Source organism: Natrix helvetica (assembly GCF_964273705.1).
Source record: "Natrix helvetica genome assembly, chromosome: 8".
NCBI lineage: Eukaryota > Metazoa > Chordata > Lepidosauria > Squamata > Natricidae > Natrix > Natrix helvetica.
Window position 1 is genome coordinate 5264300 of NC_138559.1, and position 19750 is coordinate 5284049.

At 46.8% G+C, this 19750-nt stretch overlaps 1 protein-coding gene across 2 annotated transcripts in view; it reads left to right on the forward strand.

Annotated features, from left to right (window-relative positions):
• The first annotated feature begins 733 nt into the window (after positions 1 to 733).
• AP3M2 (adaptor related protein complex 3 subunit mu 2) overlaps positions 734 to 19750 on the forward strand; it is a 36179-nt gene continuing 17162 nt past the window's right edge. Inside the window, exons 1-3 of one of the 2 annotated variants that reach the window (XM_081960874.1) lie at positions 734 to 896; positions 12145 to 12496; positions 19331 to 19502. In XM_081960874.1, the coding sequence (XP_081817000.1) occupies positions 12224 to 12496; positions 19331 to 19502 (445 nt within the window). In that variant the 5' untranslated portion in view covers positions 734 to 896; positions 12145 to 12223. Of the gene's footprint in view, positions 897 to 10136; positions 10157 to 12144; positions 12497 to 19330; positions 19503 to 19750 lie in introns of those variants that run through there. The other variant, XM_081960875.1, reaches the window with a different exon arrangement.

The window sequence follows — 19750 nt, forward strand, 5'->3', positions numbered from 1 at the left end:
TTGTAAGTCGAGGATTCCCTGTGCAGGCAGTCCTCGACTTACAACTGTTCATTTAGTGACCATTCAGAGTTACAGCAGCACTGAGAAAAGTGACTTATGACCATTGTTCACACTTACGACCGTTGTGGCATCCCCATGGGCATGTTATAAATTCAGATGCTTGGCAACTGACCCATATTTATGAGAGTTGCCAAATGTGGTCGTAATTCGAGGACTCCCTCTACCGACGCTGTTAATGGCTTAAGCAGGTTTGAGCTCTGACCCACCCAAAGTTGCTCGTGCGGAACGACGACCCCGCTAATCAACGTCCCTTTTCTCTTTCTGTAGCTGCTTGGTCGTAAACCGAGGATTAGACGGTCGTCCGCAAAATGATGTGACCGGGCCGCGCATGCGTATTTAGACAAGCGGCCGGGTAGGACTTCTGTTGTCTAAATGCGCATGCGCGTCCCGCCCGTCACATGCCGCCTCACGCCGAAGAAAAAAGGGCAACTTCAGCCGACCGCGTAGCAACCGCCCCGTTGCTATAGAGCCGCGGCGACCCGCCTCCCCTGGTTCGCGCGAGCTTTTTCAATCCCAGCCAATCTCTGCCTCCACTTTTCCCTCGGCTCAGCGTTTACCGGCCTGCCGGGCTGTCACTCGGAATCGATGCCGGGACTTGCCGACCAATCGATGTGGACGGCGTTAAGGAGGCCCCGCCCTACGTCCGGCGCCATCGGTTCTGTCAATAGGAGCTGTCAAAGAACCGGCGGCGACGCGGGATAGAAGGAAGGAAGGGGAGGGGGGGTCCTCCGCTGGCCAATCAGCGGCGAGGGTGGGTGGCTTCCGAGGGATCTATTATGCCCCCCCATCGCCAATCACGATTTATTTGAGGAAGCTGTGGCTGCGATGCGGAGGAGGTAAGAATGGGGGAAAGGGACCGATAGAGGGGGTATAGGAACGCGGGGTCTGGAGGAAGGCGAGCTTGTGGTCTCTTGCCTGGCTTGAATCTTCTGGGTTGAGATCCGCGGGAATCCCTTGCAAAAAGAACACGATCGCTTTGATGGGATCCGGTTTCTGGAGGCACCAGGTCCTGGTTCATAGATCTGAGCCGAATTGAATACCATGGTTTTTTGAATAAGCCAGGATATACTTGTTAGCATAGCCTGCTAATAAACCACAAATAAACTGGCTTTGGGCAGCCTGTTTAATAAGCCACAAATGACCTAGCTTTGCACAGTCTGCTTAATAAGCCACAAATAAACTGGCTTTGTACAGCATCTTAAGCCACAATGGACTGGCTTTGCACACTGCTAATTAGCCACAAATAAACTGGCTTTGCACAGGTTGCTTAATAAGCCACAATGGACTGGCTTTGCACAGCCTGCTTAATAAGCCACAAATAAACTGGCTTTGCACATCCTAACAAGCCACAATAGGGTCGTTTTGCCTAATGTGCTGAACCCTAAATCCTGGCTTATAAAGAGGCTGAGTCCACACAAAGATCAACAAGCTCCATTATAGCTTTCTGCAGATGGTAAGGCCAGTAGGAGGATAATGGGGGTGGGGGCTGATCTTTTGGGGATGTCAGAAAGATTCACTGGAAGGAGGAGGAAAAAAACATTGGAATCCAGGGCATCCGACATGGTATCCAGGACAGCCTAAGGTTTGAGAGAAGAGATTTGGCCGAAAGAAACGTACCATCTAATTGGCTTGAGTAGCATTGCAACTATGAACAATCAGGGTGCCTGCAGAGAAGGTCTGTGGTGTTTGGAGGTCTCTCTGAATTCCCCCAAGAGATTTTGAGGATCCCCCATCTTGCTTTTCCTAAGGCGACACAGGCCAGGGCTATCTTCATACATTTGGGGGATTCAAACCTGAAGTATTACACAGTATGATTGTTTCATACTGATTAAAGCAAGTGCAGTTTATAAAGCACATGTTGATATATATATATATATTGTATTTTCTTCTGTCAGATCCCAGAAGATTATGGCTAGCTGATGGGAGCTAAATAGCTTGAAATAGATCTATACTGGTCTCCCTTTATTTCTTTATCAGGAAATGTTACATACATACATACATACACACATACATACATACATACATATATGAATGAATAAAAGGTATGCTTTTTAAGGCTCAAAGTGAGTCCTGGTTTCCCTTCAACACACAGCAACAGTAGCACAGTATTATCTTTCCCAGGGACAAGAATGTACTCTGGATGGGTTATAAATAATAGAAAATGCGACTGTAAAGGAGACGATTGGTGAGAGGAGGGCATAAAAAGATCTTGCTTCACATTTTTAAAAAAATGGATCGGATTTATACAGGTAGCCCTTGACTTACTGTTAGCTCCTCATTAGATTCAAGGTAAAATGCATGGTGCATCGTATTCTTCAAATACCTTAAAATCATTTTTACAGCCTGCCAATGCCTCTCAGTTGGGTCTGAATTATACCTAGCTAATTGGTTTGTGCTATATGCAATATAAGGCCTTGACCAATTGCTTAAATATGACAGACTTCCGATTAGTGATCGGTACAAACCCTTATCAAACATAGCACTTTGATCATTGCTATTGTTGAACTCCTGACTCATAGGAGTCTTTGAGGGTTTCCATAGTTCCATTTTGAACTGTTTCAGTAAATTGTTTATCTTATCTGTCTGTGATATTTTAAACCCTCCCCTGGTTTTATCAATCCTTAATCCTAAATAGTGATGTATTTCACCCAGATCTTTTATAGTGAAATGTTTCCTCAACTGTTCAATTATTTTAATAGCCTCTTGTTCTGTCTTAGTTAACAAGGCTATATCGTCTGTAAATAAAAGAAGTAATGAAACATTTCCATCTCTTTCCATTCTAAACAGACATGGATCTGCTAAAGCAGCTTTAAACCCGATACTGGTTAAAGCGTTTACTACACACTGATTCCATTCATAACCAGACTGTTTTAAGCCATAAAGACTCTTCTTCAGAATCCAACATTCAGACTTGTCATTGTCTTTGATTCCTGCTGTTTTTTTTCATGTAGATTGTGTGTTGTAATGGTGCATGTAGATAAGCTGTTTCTACATCCAAGTGTCTAATCAAATACTTATTTTTTGCAGCCCAAACTAAAGCGGCTCTAAGTGTAGTGGATTTTAGACTAGGTGCGAATACTTCATCGTAATCTGTGGTTGGTCAAATCCCTGAGCCACTAGTCTAGCCTTATATGTTATGGCTCCGTCTACACCAGTTTTTACTTTGAATATCCACTTACTCCCTATTGTTTTCTTACCTGGAGCTAAATCAGTATTTTCATATACTTTCATATTCTGCCAAGACTTAAGTTCTTTAGTCATTGCAGTTCTCCATTCCTTTTGATCTTCTGGAGGAAATGTGGTCAATTCATGATATGGTGCAGAAACTTTGTTAACCTGATAAGTCATAGTTGCCTGATAACTATCAGGTGGCTTAGTTACTCGTGTACAACGCCTTGGTAACTCAGGACTTATTACCGGACTTTCTATTTTCACTTGTTCCTGCTCTACTACTTCCTCTTGAGTAGACAACTCATTTTTAATATCCAATCCTGATTTCTCATCATCTTCATGAGTACTAGGCTTGGTTTCTATAATCACATCATTATTTTATTCTAACCTATTCCATACTATATTTTCCGTAAATTTGGCATTTGCACTACTAACGACCCTTGTTGATCCTCCTTGCCAAAATCTGTAGGACCTGTGATTAGAATTATAGCCTATAAAAATTAGTTGTTGAGCTCTTTTTTGTCCTTTATGTCTCATTTGTGAGGGAATATGAACCCATGCTGGAGTTCCAAATATATGAATGTAACTGGTTTTTTACCATACCATCTAGTATACGGTATTTCACCAGTTGTGGTGTTAATCACGTTGTTTAAAATATGATTTCCACACATCATCGCCTCACCCCGTAGCAATCCAGCATCAGCTAGCATAGTTCTAACCATAGATTGCAATGTCTGCCCTCTTCTTTCCACTAATGCAATATGCTGTGGACGATAAGGTGCAGAACGTTTATGTTGTATACCAGCCTTTTGCAACATATTTGTAAAATTAGAGTTTGTGAATTCTGTACCATTATCAATCACTACTGTAATAATCTTATGGTTTGTTTTTCTCTCTATAAATTTAACCCAGTTAGTGAACCGTTGAAATGTTTCTGTTTTATTCTTTAACAGAAAACAAAAACCATATCTTGAATAATGGTCTAAAATGCTTAGTACATAACAGGCTCCCCCAAGCTAGGTTTCATTGGCCCTATTAAGTCAGCAAATATCACTTCCAGTGGTTTCTTGGCCTTAAACCCGTTTAACCTATTAGCCGGTGTAGCTCTACTCTTTTGTTCATTACAAACATTACAATTTATATACTGGCTACATGGCTTTAACTTCACTCCATCAACTAACTTCACGGTTTCTTGCACCATTTTGAAACTGATATGTCCCATTCGCCTATGCATTAAGTGAATGCACTCATTGTGGGGTTTAAAATTTGAACATACAGCATTAACAACATTGGAATCATACATTACATATAACCCATCTTGTAGCTTAGCAGTAACCTTAATATTTTCCAGTGGAAGAGAGGGAGTAGTCACGTGTGGGTATTCTCAAAGCCTGATTGGTCCAAAGACTGAGAGCAAACTTCTTAAATACTCCTGCCTTCCATTCCTGTCCAGTTTCCTCTCAGTTTCTTGGTCCAAGCACTGTTTGAGATTGGTTGTTAGGTAGGATAGTGTCTTTTTTTCATTTCAATTGGATTGTTAATTTGGCTAAATTGGAGACTTTAAATTTAAACAAATTCCAAATTGCAGCTGCGGCCCAAAGGGACAGTCCTTTCTGCCTCGGGAGGTTGGGGAGGGCCCCGTGGGGTGCTCTTCCTCCCCTCCGCGGGCCAGGAGTCTGCCTGATCCCCGGGACTGCGGGGGTGCCATACTCCTAGGGGCGGCTGGTGAGTGAGTCCGCGCCTCCCAGCTACGGCTGAGGAGAGCCGGGCCTTTGGGAGCGCCATGAGGAGCGCGCGAGACGCTTGCGGAGCCGATGGGAGGGATCAAAAGACTTATTGCGACAGCTATCCCAACGGGACAAAGGTTCCCACTCCTCCAGATCTCAGGAAGGTTCAGGCTGTTTCCAATATAGGACGTCCCCTCCATCCGTGGTTAGCGAGGGGTCTGTCATGGGGGAGGAGAATCTTCAGGATATGGGGTTTTCAGAGGACGAAGATGCAGCTCCTCCTGATCTGCCTTCTTCCTCGGGCCTTTTTCCTCCAGCCATATTCAAGACACTCCTGAACAGGGCAAGGAACACCACCAAAATTGGGACTGGGAATCCCACGCCCCCCCCCCCCCCGAGACCCAGATATGGCCATGTTTTCAAACACGGCCACAAATAAGGAGGAGATTCCAGCCCCTCCCTTGTTTATGGAGGTCCTCACCAACCAGTGGGCCCAGCCCTCCAATTTCTCTAATCCAGGGAGTAATGACCGCCGCTTCTACAATTTGGAGCAGACCTTTGCCCAGGCCATTCATTTGCCCAATATTGACACTTGGGCAATATTGGACGGTGGCTACTCTGGTCTCTTCTTCCCCGGTGGAGTCCGCCGCAGATAAGTTAAAACCTGAGGATAAGTGTGCAGAGCTTACCTTGGCGGAAAAATTTCAATGCCACCGCCTGGGCCATAAAGTCTGCGGCGGCGGCATCATACTTCAACCGCACTACAGTCATGTGGCTTCGCCAACTCCAGGATCGCATCCCGATCCAGGATGAGCTGCCTCGCAATTTTCCGCACACGCAACTCTGGACACGGTTAAGTTTGCGTTCAGTGCCCTAGCCACCTCTGTAACTTCCCACCGCCTCTTATGGCTCTGTAACTGGCAGATGGATAACAAGGCCAAGTGGAATCTGGCAGCCGCCCCATTTAAGGGCCCCAACCTCTTGGGGGAGGCTCTTGATCCCATTTTAGTCGAGAATAAGGACAAAAAGAAAGTCCTGCCGTCCAACTCTAAGAAACCTGAGGCTCAGGCTCACCCCTATTGTAGGCAATCTTATAGGGGTTCTGACTTTGAGCATCATCAGCGTTTCTCCTCTTTCAGATCCGACAGGCAGTTTTCTCGGTCATCCTACCAAGACCGGAACAGATACCAGCATCAGTCCCTTTCAAGGCGGCAGAGGTCGCCCCTTTCGCAGAGGGAAGTGACTCGAATCCGAGTCATCCCATAGGCGGCCGCCTGTCCCTCTATGCGAATAAATGGGACGAAATCACGTCAGACCCCTGGTCTGGTCCACAGTTCGTCAAGGCCTCAGGTTATAATTCCTCTCCCCGAGTCCCTACGGGGAGAGGGGGTGGTCTATAAATTAAATAAACTATAAACTATAACTATAACTCTCCATCCCCCCGGATCTCTTCAGGTCGTTCCCTCCGTCGCGGAGTCTGGAGCGCTGCCGTCTTCCCCTGCTCAACATTCAGACGGAGGAGGCTGTTCCCCAGGCAGGTCAGGGCCACTACTCCAACCTGTTTGTGGTTCCGAAGAGCTCGGGGGACTGGAGGGCCATTCTGGATCTCAAGCGACTGAACCGCTATCTGGTGTACAGGCATTTCAAGATGTCCTCCCTCAAGTCAATCCTTCAGGGCATCTGGAGGGGGGACTTCTTAGCATCGGTAGACCTAACAGAGGCCTACCTACATATTCCTATTCTCCCGTCTCACCGAAGGTTTCTGAGATTCTCGCACGGGGACTGTCATTACCAGTACAGGGCCCTACCCTTCGGGTTAGCTTTGGCCCCTCGGACATTTACGAAGGTGCTGGCGGCATTGGCGGCTCACCTACGATCCATCCCGGTGAGACTCCAATGCTACCTAGACGATGTCCTAGTCCAGGCGGGTTCACTGCCTCAGGCAGTCTCGGACCTGCGTCTCACTATTCGGAGTCTTCAATCTCTGGGGTTCTCAGTGAACTTCCCCAAGAGCCACCTCTCACCATCCACACGCATACTTCACCTGGGGACGGTCACAGACTTTGTGTCGGGGGTGGTCCGTCTCTCCCGGGACTGCCAAACAAGTCTGCGGCAACTGACAGGAAAGGTACACAAAAGTCGGTTAGTTTCTGTCCTCACATTATCTCAGTTACTCGGCAAGATGGTATCCTGTATAGGGATTGTCCCGTGGGCCAGACTCCATCTTTGACTACTTCAGTGGGAGCTCATCCCCTTCCAGAGGGGAAGGCTGAGCAACTCTCTTCGGACCCTGCAACCTACTGCGGGGGTCCGGGCCTCCTTCGGGTGGTAGATCTCCCCGGCAATTCAAAGGGGTTGCTCTTTCTGGGAGCCGGAAAGGGTGACTGTGACCACGGACGTGAGCCTATTCGGTTGGGGGGCCCTGGTGGGCTCTCGGTTGGCCCAGAGCAGGTGGACGCTTTCAGATCTCCGGCACAATATAAATTGGTTGGAGCTGAAGGCCACGCGCCTAGCCCTGCAATATTTCCGGATCTCTGTGGAGGGCCATCATGTGCTCCTCCTGACGGAGAACGTGGCCACCAAGGCCCACATAAACTATCAGGGGGGGACTCACTCCCGAGCTCTATGGTTAGAGGCCCTGAGACTTGGCGCCTGGGCGAAAAAGCACCTGGCGTCCCTGGTGTTGGAGCACATTTCCGGCCTAGCAAATCACCAGGCAGACTGGTTGAGTCGGGCGACCCTGGACAACGGCGAGTGGCAACTCCATCCGTCCTTGTTTCGGGGGATCTGTCGGTGGTTTGGCACTCCTCTGGTAGATCTATTAGCCACCCCGTCAAATTGACAGCTGCCGCAGTTCTTCACCTGGTTTCAGTCCCGGTCGGCGGAGGGCACGGACGCCCTCCAGAGCAGGTGGCCTACGGGCCTTCTCTATGCCTTCCCACCATCCCCCTGATTCCGGGGACCCTCAGGAAGGTGGTAGTGGAGAAGGCACTGGTCATCGTGGTGGCTCCTTATTGGCCCAGAAGGCCCTGGATCGCAGATCTAGTCCAGCTATCTGCGGCCCCGCCGTGGCAGAGTCCGCAGGAGGAAGTAGTCCTGCGGCAGGGGGTCCTGCTTCACCCGGAGCCCCAGTGGCTCCATCTGACCGCCTGGCTCTTGAAGGGCGACTCCTGAGGGCGGCCAGCCTGTCCTCCGGCGTCATACACACCATCGAGGCTTCTAGGCGTCCATCAACGACCCGGATTTACAACTCCACCTGGTCAGCTTTCGTCAAGTGGTGCAGCCCGCTTGGCATTTCCCCTGAAGGGGCAACTATTCCCAATGTCCTGGACTTTCTGCAGAAAGGACTGGATGGGGGTCTGTCTGTAAACACCCTGTGCAGACAAGTGGCAGCCCTGTCTTCGGTCTTGAGGGGTGGGGGGTCTTCCTCTCTCTCTCTCAAGTTCCACTGATCAAGCATTTTCTAAAAGGAGTGGCTAATCTCAGGCCTACCCCTATTCATAGGTTCCCTACATGGGATCTGCCCCTTGTACTCCGGGCCTTGACGGGTTCCCCGTTCGAGCCTCTCAGATCCATTCATCTGAGACTTTTGTCCCTTAAGGTGGTTTTTCTAGTGGAGATTACCTCGGCCTGGTGTATTTCAAAGCTAGGTGCCCTTTCATCTAAAGATGACCTTTGCCATTTTTACCAGAATAGGGTGCTTCTTCGTCTTGACCCTACTTTTCTCCCAAAGGTGAACACCCCTTTTCACAGGGCGCAGGAGGTTATCCTGCCTGACTTGCCCTGCGCATTTATCTCTGACAGACCGCGGGGATTCGCAAGTCGGAGACGTTATTTGTCTCCTTCCAACCTGGGACGTTGGGGGCCAGGGTGTCGTCGGCGACCATTGGCCACTGGCTGCGACAGGCCATCGTGGAGGCCTATGGCCGGCGGGTCATCCCGTTCCCTCCGGGATAACTGCCCATTCCACTAGGAGTGCCCCGACCACGGCGGCATGGCCACTAGGGCTCCCTTTGAGGACATTTGTCGGGCAGCTATTTGGGCGTCTCCAACCCCCTTCATCCGACATTACCCGCTGGATTCGTTTGCCTCGGCGGAGGCATCATTCGGTCGGAGGGTCCTGCAGAGGGTGGTGGCCGATTCTCCCCTTGGGCCGTAGTTGTTGTTGATTTTCTCTCCCTGGGATCGAGCTTGGGTATGTCCCACACGTGACTACTCCCTCTCTTCCACTGGAAAAAGAACGTTGGTCTTACCTGAACGTGTCTTTTCAGGGGAAGAGAGGGAGTGGTCACGACCTGCCCTGTTGAAGCGGGGTGGGCCCAAGGGAAGGCCAGGGTTTTTTTTTCCCCGGGTTGTGTTATGTTGTTTCAGTTCTGTCATTCGCTTTTGAAGAAACTGGGCAGGAATGGAAGGCAGGAGTATTTAAGAAGTTTGCTCTCAGTCTTTGGACCAATCAGGCTTTGAGAATAACCACACGTGACCACTCCCTCTCTTCCCCTGAAAAGACACATTCAGGTAAGACCAACGTCCTTTCCCTATCTTTAGTAATGCACATCGATGCCCCACTGTCAATAATCCACAAATTGTGGTTAAATGATGCATTATTATCTATAGTCACATTGATATCATGTTTTCTAGATTGTAGAGGTTTCTGTGGTTTTGGCTTTTTGCAAAACCTGGCGATGTGACCCTTCTTACCACACTTATAACAACATTTCACAGTATATACATCACTAGGTAAATCACTACTCTCTGGTGTCTTCTCTCTTAATTCTTTTCTATCTTCTCTTCTTCTAGACTCTTCCAGCAGTCTTGAAGTAGTTGAGACCTATGTAATGTCCTGTTGTGATAGAACTTCAAAAGACGTACCCACAGAGTCTTGAACATATAGTTTCTTTAAATTGTCCCAGCATTTAGCAGCAGACTGTTCACCTCGGATATGACTCAGTTGTTGGTCAGCCAGTGTGAGACCAATAATGCATAACGCCCGTTCATTCCTTCTCTGGAACTCTGCAATCTTCTTTGCATCATCATCATTGTTTGCATCCCAGTGACATCCGGTGGGGTCTGCACTACGTCCCATAGCCCTTCACTACGCAATAGTAAACTACATTTTGCAGACCAGGATACGTAGTTTGTGCCATCCAGCCGGGTGATCAAAGATAAATTTGGAGTTTGGCCTTGTGCCATCTTCCCAGGTATATCTCACTAACTAGATATTTGCAAAACTATAACGTGTGTAGCAACTCCACTCTCTTAACGCTGCAGCTGGCACTCTGGATACACAGGGTACAATGGGCCCATAACCAGTGTTAGGGGGTATCTCCGTTGGGAGACAGAGAGTAGTGCAGCGGAATGTGCAGCCGGAGAGGAAAAACGTTGCTAGTAGAAACACACGAATAGAGTCACAGACACTGTTAGTAAAATTAAGTAGCTTTACTACTAAAGTTGCTTCACAAGCAGTGATAGTAGATAGTAGATATTAGTCCAAACACAATTCAAAGAACAAACAATTGCTTACAGTCGCAGTTCACGTTCCAGACATCAAGTCATCAAGCATAGGACAAGGAGAGAGAGAATCAGAGAGAGAATGAGCTCTCCTGACTTCCCCTTATAGCAAAGCTAATTACATCTGTTAGGTACATCCACTCATTTAAAGTAACAGTGATCATTTGTCATGGTAGATAGATATTGCCTGCCCAACACTAGGAGTATACTCCCAACACTTACGACCACAATTTTATTAATTTATTTGTTGGAATTGATTCAAACAAAAATGAGAACAAGAATAAGAGAATCAAAATGCAATGACCGGGACGATAGGCAGGCTAGGGCACTTATGCACGCCCCCTTCACCACTTAAGTATGAAGCAAGGTCCACGGAAGTCCATTTGTGACTGAAACTGTGAAAATTTGTATGGCCGGCCCTCCTTTTCAAATTTCTCCTCTTGATGCTGCAATGACCAAATGTCTGGACCAAATGTAATTTCTAACGTTCTCCTTTACTAGAGGGAGCCCCCTTGTGGAGTACTGTGAAGCCATTAACATGGCAACTCCACTGCACTGTACAGTAGAAGCCATTCTACGGCAGTACGTTAGAAGCCATTTGAAGGCACAACAGGCTGTATCTTAACAGAACACACACACACTGTTAAGTAATTAAGCTCCCCGTTAAAAGAGCAAGTATGCAGAAAAGCGTAATGAGAGTGATATGGAATAATACGCACAAACCAGCATACAGAGACACTGAATAGTATCAAAATATAGTAGTTTACTATGTAGAAATATAGAGGTATTCAGAGTCCAGTTATCAGTGCAAGTCATACACGGTTCAGTAATTCAGTTATGAATATTCTCAGTTTAACACACAAAGTATAGCTAAACAGTAGCAAACCACAATACCTCAAAATACACCTGATCAGCTTCTAACAAAACAGAGAGAGAGCTAACAGTCATTCTGGCTTCCTCTTATAGCTGCTTGAGGTAACAAGCCAATTATATCTCTGAATCATTTAAAGTAACAGTAAAGTAATAATAGCTTACATACATTGGCAAGCCAAGCCTAGGGTTACATCCCTAACACACACCCCGAGGGGATTTAGGATTAGAGTTAGGGTTATATGTATGTATGTATGTATGTATGTATGTATGTATGTATGTATGTATATGTATATATTTGTTTTCGTAGATTTTCACGGGTGTAGGTATGCTGGTTTTGTTGTATTGTGCACCCCATCCCCTCCCACCAAGACTTACAGAAAGACGGCAGCTCCGATCACATTTTAAGACCACAGCTTGAAGATGGCAGGTGAGATCCTGCCGAAACGTTGCAAAGACAATCTCAACCTTACACGGGAAAAGACCCGAATACAAACCAGCATGTGTGTGTGTGTGTGTGTGTGTGTATATATATATATATATATATATATATATATAAACAGTGTAAAATAAATAAAAAATCTATATAAACAATGGGCTGTCTGAGCACAATTGATTTTGAGACACACATTCATCCCACATTCTTGCCGGCAATTGTTGTTGACATTCTTGTTGGCCGCTAGAAATTGTATTGATTATCGCACGCTCGGCTCAGGAAATTCTGATTGTGGTGAAGAACCTGAAGGAAAGAACGGACTTAATAAATCCTCCGTGCTTTGTGTGTGTGTGTTTGTGTGTTGATTTTTAGACCTGAGGAGTCATAGAGCAGAAGTTGATCTCTCGGTCGGCCAGGGGTCCTCGGCAGTGGGCCTCCTTCTGGACCAGCGATGATTCACAGCCTTTTCCTCATCAACTCCTCTGGGGACATTTTCCTGGAGAAACACTGGAAGAGCGTGATCAGCCGTTCGGTTTGCGACTACTTCTTTGAGGCTCAAGAGCGAGCGTCGGAGGCTGAGAATGTGCCCCCAGTGATTTCCACCCCTCACCATTACCTTCTGAGTGTCTATCGGCACAAGATCTTCTTCGTGGCCGTCATCCAGACGGAAGTACCACCTCTTTTCGTCATTGAGTTTCTTCATCGGGTGGTGGACACCTTTCAGGTAGGTGGAATATCCCAGGGATTTAGGGTTGATGCCAGACACGAGGCTGGCTTTTCAGGATTCTGAAGCGGATAACCTATTTCAGATTCAGATTAACAGAGTTGGAAGGGATCTTGTAGGTCATCCAGTCCAACCCCCTGCCTGTTTGGCCCGCCAGTGGCCTGTGGAGCTGGTGGCAGACTTAGAAAATGAGGAGGTCGGGAAGGAACTTGGGCCAGTCCTGGAGTCTGGGGAAGGCTCTGAGGAGTGCTCTGCATCTGAGGCAGGAATGGGGCCAGGATCATCCGACAGTTATCAGTGGAATCGGACATCTGTGGGGCACAAGAACAGCTGGAGCCTGTTCCCGATGTGCGCATGCGCAGAGCTGCCAGGAGAAGGGAACAGCTAAGGAACAAAGGCCGACTGGGGAGTAAAGACATAGATGGATGGTGAATGGCCCCTCCCAGAGGGAATAAAGAGGGGTGAAAGGGGAGGGGAGTTTGCAGGAGACAATTCAAGTCATTAGGGTGATCTGTTCCTGACTTCTGGCCAAATAATTGCTGCTTCAGCGTGGCATTTGGAAGATATCGATCTGGCAGCTCTTCAAGCCTGATAAAGGCCTGTAGCTGTGAAATCTCTGTTGGCCGAAACTTCGCTGGAGAGGAATTCCCTTTAACCTAAATAAAAGGGGTTTTATCGGGACGAGGAGTCAGCTATGATCTTGGGAAGCCTAGGTCAGAACACTGCCCAAACGTAGCGTGCCAGGCACCTGGGTAATAAAATTCACAGAGGGTCCAAAATGCTGCATCAAAAAATGACTGACAGGAGAGAAACTTTATTGTGGTTAACCATGGCTAGGAAGAAGAGGGGAACGTAGGGAAATCACATGTGGTCTTGTGATGTAGGATTATGCAATGTGACTGACAAATGCTTACTTCCAACCTTATTTGGTATAAGAAATAATGGTTGTAAAAATATCATTGCTGTGAAAAATGTTACTGCTAGGAAAGGATTGTGACCATGTTGTGACCAACATCATGGCTTTTTAATTATGTACACTGAAAACGTGTGGTTGCTTTTTATATTTTGGGGAAAGTTTGGCTCTATTTCTTCATTCATGTTTCATTTGTGTCCTTTGTTTTATGTCCCCTCTGAACGTCAGGTTCTGTAACCTACAATTACTTCTCGGCTTTGCCCAGAGTTGTTGAAAAAGCCTAGCGCTGGCTGGGAATGGTGGAGTTATACACAAAACCTGTGGTTTTCAAACTTGGCAAGTTTGAATGGTTGGGGAATCCTGGGAGTTGAAGTCCCCACATCTTCAAATTGCCAAGTCTAAAAAAAAAACACCCCAAGCCATTACAGTAAAATGCTCTAGGTCAGAGGGGAAAAAAAACTTTTGCGGACAATGATGAATGTGGCAGGAACTTAAAACTGAGTTGGGCTAAGGTAGATTGACACAAACTGTCATATTGTCATAAGGTAGCTTGCCTAGCTTTTGAAAAGAATAGAACACAACAAAATATAATAGGAGGAAAGGAAGAGAAAAGAAGAAATAGAGAATAGAATGGGAAATAGAATAGAATAGAGAATAGAATAGGAATAGAACAGAACAGAATAGGAGAAAAGGAATAGAGAATAGGATGGACTGGAATGGAACAGAAAATAGAAAACAAAAAAGAATAGAAAACAGAAAATGGAATGGAACAGAACTGCACTGAACTGGAAGCAGTGGTGGGTTGCAGGCGGTACGCTCTGCTACAGGCCTACCAGTGCCTGCCCGGAGCACCGGATACTGTTCCGGTACGGTGCTCCGGAGGGCCCGCCCAAGTTCCTTACCTGTATTTGAGCTCTTTGGCATTTACGCGCAAAGAGCACACGGTGCCTGTGCAATGCTCCGCCGAGCAGCTGGAGCATCGCAGAGGCTCGCAGAGGCGTCACAAGAGGTAAGGATGCATGCGCGCACTGTGCGCGTACATGTGGACGCTGGGCCCAGTTGCAACAGGATCTGGAACCCACCACTGACTGGAAGGGACCTTGGAGGTCTTCTAATCTAGCCCCATGCTCAAGCAGGTCACCCTATATCATTTCAGATAAATGGTGGTTCAGTCTTTTTTTGAAAGCCTCCGGTGATGGAGCACCCACAACTTCTGAAGGCAACTTCTGTTCCACTGGTTGGTTGTTCTCACCGTTAGGAAATTTCCCCTTAGTTCTAGGTTGCTTCTCTCTTTGGTTAGTTTCCATCAATTCTTTTTTTTTGTCCTCAAATACTGTAATACTGAAACCTTAGTCTGAACAGAGCTAGCGAGAGTTGAACCTAGAACCTTCTGATCCATAGTTAAAGGTATTCTGCATTGCGCCACTAGCCCTCAGACATAACACCCAAAACCTAAATGTAGTGTGCTCTGTGGACTCATTTTGGTTTTTGTTCTATGTCTTAATCACTAAATTATATTGGCTGGGTCACAGCACTCCTACCTTAGGCCACTCATTGTGGTTTATTTAGCAAACTGTAATCTGAATATGGGTTAGTGTATGAAGCATTTGAGTCTGGTGCCAGGGGTGTCCTCGATCTGTGTGTCAAGAAAGTCAAGACGCAAATTGTTCCCATTTTTAAAGTGTACAACCCCATTTCTCAACCTTGGTAACTTGAAGATAGACAGATACAGATTAACAGAGTTGGCAGGGACCTTATAGGTCATCTAGTCCAAACCCCCTCCCAAGCAGGAGACCCATCACCATTTCTGACCGATGGCAGTCCAGTCTCTTCTTGAAAGCTTCCAGTGATGAAACTCCCACAACTTCTTAAGGCAACTTCTATTCCATGGGTTGATGGTTCTCACTGTCAGAAAATTCCTCCCTTATTTCCAGGTTGAATCTCTCCTTGATTAGTTTCCATCCATTATACCTTGTCTGGTCTTCAGGTGCTTTGGAAAATAGCTTGACCCCCTCCTCTCTGTGGCAGCCCTTCAAATACTGGAAGACTGCTCTCATGTCTCCTCTGGTCCTTCACTAGACTAGCCATGAATTCCCCAGAGTTGGTGGACGAAGCCCAGTGCTAGCTGGGGATTCCAGAAACTGGAGTTGTAGTCGAAAAGGAGTGGTGGCCAATTCAAATGGTGGCTAGGGAAATCCTGGGAGTTGAAGTCCCCACATCTTGAGGTTGAGAAAACAACTTGGTGTGGACTTGGTGCAAACCAGGAGCAGGGTTCGACCCTACAGGTGTCCCCCATCATACCTGTCAATCCCTCCCTGCATTTGCCTCTCCAAAGTGCCCCTTTTCTACTCTACTGGTGGCCGGTTGAGAAGAGAACCCGGGAGGGAGGCAACGAAGGGAAAGTGGGACAGTTCAAACATGCTCAACTTGATTAGCCTGTTTGGCAAAAACCGAGTTATTTATTTATTTATTTATTTATTTATTTATTTATTTATTTATTTATTTATTTAAACTTATTAGTCGCCCCCTCTCCCCACAGGGACTCGGGGCGACGTACACAAGCAACAATCAGCACAGTGTCATACAGAGGAGGTAAAAAATAAATAAATAATTACAGTACTGAAAAAGGTTAAAACCCCAATAACATTAATAGTTTAAAAACTAAAATTAACAATTAAAAATGACCTAGGGGTGGATAAGTTGTCGAATTATGCCAGACCGGCTAGCTGAAACAGGTGGGTCTTCAGCCGAAACAGGTGGGAAACAGGTGAGTTACTCTGGGCACCAACTTTCATGCAAGGCCTTCGAGCCCAGGGAATGATCATTAGCAGGAAGGCAGGACTGGCCTTGCCAAAGCAAGCAACTACCATATTTTTTGGAGTATAAGATGCACCGGAGTACTAAGTACTAAGTACTAAGACAAACCAAGAGTTTAAAGAGGCAAATTTAAAAAAAAAAGTTTTTGCACTCTGCAGACCACCCAAAAATGGGCCCGTTTTTTGTCAAAAAAAGAGCCCTTTAGGAGGCTTGTAGAGTGCTCCCTGGGGGTTGGGGGGCGCAAAAACGAGCAAAAAACAACCCATTTTCCACTCATTTTTGGCCTCCCCAGCCCCCAGGAGCACTCTGGAAGCCTCCTAAAGGCTATGCGCTTCATTTTTGCAAAGGGGGCAGGGTTTCGTGAGGCCAAAAATGCTGTATTCAGTGTATAAGACACACCCAAATTTTCACTCTCTTTTTTGGGGGGAAAGGTGCGTCTTATACTCCAAACAATATGGTATTTCAAAAGCAGCAACATTTTTTCGCCTCTGGATTCAGCAGCCTCCCTGATTGAAAGTTCTCGACTTACAACAATGACTTTTTTCAGGGCTGTTGTAACTTTAAACAGTCACTAAATGAACTAACTTGCAACAGCTTGTTTAGTGACTGTTGGAAGTTACAGCAGCACTGGCAAAAAAGCACCTTACAATCGTTTTTCACCCGTACGACCACTGCAGCATCCCCGTGCTCACATGATCAAAATTCAGACACTTGCCTATTGACTCATATTTATGACGGTTGCAGGGTCCCAGGGTCACGCGGTCCCCTTTTGCGACCTTCTGACAAGCAAAGTCAATAGGGAAGCCAGATTTGTTTAACAAATGTGGGTACTAAGTTAACAACTGCAGTGGTTCCCTTAATAACGGTGGCAAGAAAGCTTGTAAAATGGAGCAAAACTCCCTTAACAACTGTCTGGACAGAAATGGTCGTAAGTTGAGGATTACCTGTATTTATAGATATTGACATGTTTCTGCAGGTTCGGCCCTGCTGAACTGGAGACTCCAGACAAACTGGACTCGAATGTCCCTCGTCCTAGTCCCTGGGTAGCGCCATCCAAATTAGGAGCACCCATTGGGGGTGGGGATGAAGGCATCAGCCTGATGGAAAAGCCATTTGAGGTGTCCTTTGAAAGCTTGGCTGATCATGGGACCGAGTGATTGCTGTCTGATAAAGGCCAAATGACATGTGATTTCAGATCCCCCTTTGTTTGTTCTGACCGAGGCTTCCCAAGAGCAGGAAGCCAACTCCTTGTCCCGACAAAAAAAGCTTTTATCAATTGACTGTGAATTCTGCTCATTCACATCCAGCAAAGTCTTTCGAGGGAGAATTTATAGTCACAGACCTTATCTGGCTTGGAGAGCTGCCAGGCCGATCTCTGCAAAACTTGGCAAGGTGGCTCGGAGAGTTACGAACCAATTAAGTGAACTAATTGTCTCCTGCAAACTCCACTCCCCTTTTTTTTCCTCTTTTCTTTCTCTGGGAGGGGCCATTCATCGTCCACCTGTGGCCTTACTCGCAAATCGAACCCCTGTTCTTTAGCTGTTCCCTTTGTCTGGCAACTCTGCACATGCCCACACTGGGAACAGGCTCCTGCTGTTTGACTGCCTCACTGATGTCTGACTGCAAAGGCTGCTAACTCCCAGATGGCTCTGGCCCCCTCTCTGCCTCTGACACAGAGCCCTCATCCGAGCCTTCCCCAGACTCCAGGACTGGCCCATGTTCCTCCCCAACCTCCTCACTGTCCGAATCTGCTGCTGCTCCGCTGGCCGCTGGCGGGCCACAACTGTTATATCAACTCTTAACTTCTAGACTCTGAGCCACAAGGACAGTCCCTTGTCAGGAATGGTATAGGGTCTCCTGCTTGAGCAAGAGGCTGGACTAGAAGACCTCCAAGGTTCCTTCCAACTCTGTTCTATTCTGTGGAAAAGCCAGACAATCTACTTTGTGACACAGTTATTCCAACCATCATGAATTTTCTCGGATGCATATTTTAAATATATTAAACATTTGATGTCTACATTTTAAGTATTCTAAACATATATGTCTTGTTTTTCCTTGGTGGGAGTGGTATTTCTCCCCTATCTCCATAAATAGAGAGTTCCATTCTTCTTACAGGCCTATATGAAATTATGTTGAGCTCCTAGTTGTAACTTGGACTCCTTTATTAGACAGGTTCCTTGTTTTCAGTTTCTGTCGGCGCTTCCTGATCACTGTAAAATGAAAAATGCTTCTTTTGTGGCCTTTGACGCAGGAAACCCACAAAAGGAAGCTTTCTCTGTTCAAAGTCGTCTTCAGATGAACGGAAGCAGACTTTTTAAATTATACTTTCATCTGGTCTGATGATGGGATGGGCCATTTCCAGTTGGTTTTATTGACCTCGGAAGGGTGGAAAGTTGAGTCAGCTTTGAACCAGTCAGGATTGAACTTCCTGACTGTGGGCAGAGTTAGCTTGCAATACAGCACTCTAACCACTGCACCAATACTTCCTTCTTGTTTTCCTTCCTTCCTTCCCAAGCAATAGCACGTAGACGTATCTATCACTTCACAGTGCTTTACAGCCCTCTCTAAATGGTTTGCAGAGTCAGCCTCTGGCTCCCTCTGGGTCCTCATTTTACCCACCTCAGAAGGACGGAAGGCTGAGTCAACCTTGAGCCTGGTGAGATTCGAACAGCTGGCAGTGAGCAGAGTTAGCCTGCAATACTGCATTCTAATCACTTGGAGGGAGGGAGGGAGGGAGGAAGGGAAATAGCAGTAGCACTTAGACTTATATATTACTTCATAGTGCTTTACAGCCCTCTCTAAGCAATTTACAGAGTCAGCCCCTTGCCCCCAACAATCTGGGTTCTCATTTTACCCACCTCAGAAGGACGGAAAGCTGAGTCAACCTTGAGCCTGGTGAGAGTCAAACTGCCAATTTGAAGGCAGCTGGCAGTCAGCAGAAGAAGCTTGCAGTATTGCACTCTGACCACTGTGCCACCGCAGCTCATAATTGAGGTTCTCGCCCAATTCCTGGCTTTTGAGTGATTCTCTTCCAAGATTTTCCCGAGGCAACCGACCCCAGAATGGAGAGCTGTTTACATTTTGCTCCTCTCCACCCTCCCCAGGATTATTTTGGAGTCTGCTCTGAAGTTGTCATCAAGGACAATGTTGTGGTAGTCTACGAGGTGCTCGAGGAGATGCTGGACAACGGTTTCCCCTTGGCAACGGAGTCCAATATTCTGAAGGAGCTGATCAGGCCACCGACAATCCTCCGGACAGTTGTCAACACAATCACAGGTAGATGATTTGTGCCCGGCCTCACCTCGTCCATTAGGCTAAACTGGGCTTGGCTGATTCGTGGTTTATGGAGTGGATCAAACTAGCCTGGGAACAGTAGTAAGTTGTTGGCGAAATGGGTGGTATGGTACCGTATTTTTGGAGTATAAGACGCACTTTTTCCTCCTAAAAGAGGCTGAAAATTTGGGTGCGTCCTATATTCCAAATGTAGCCCCGCCAGCCCCCACCCTCCGTCCTCTTCCTGGATG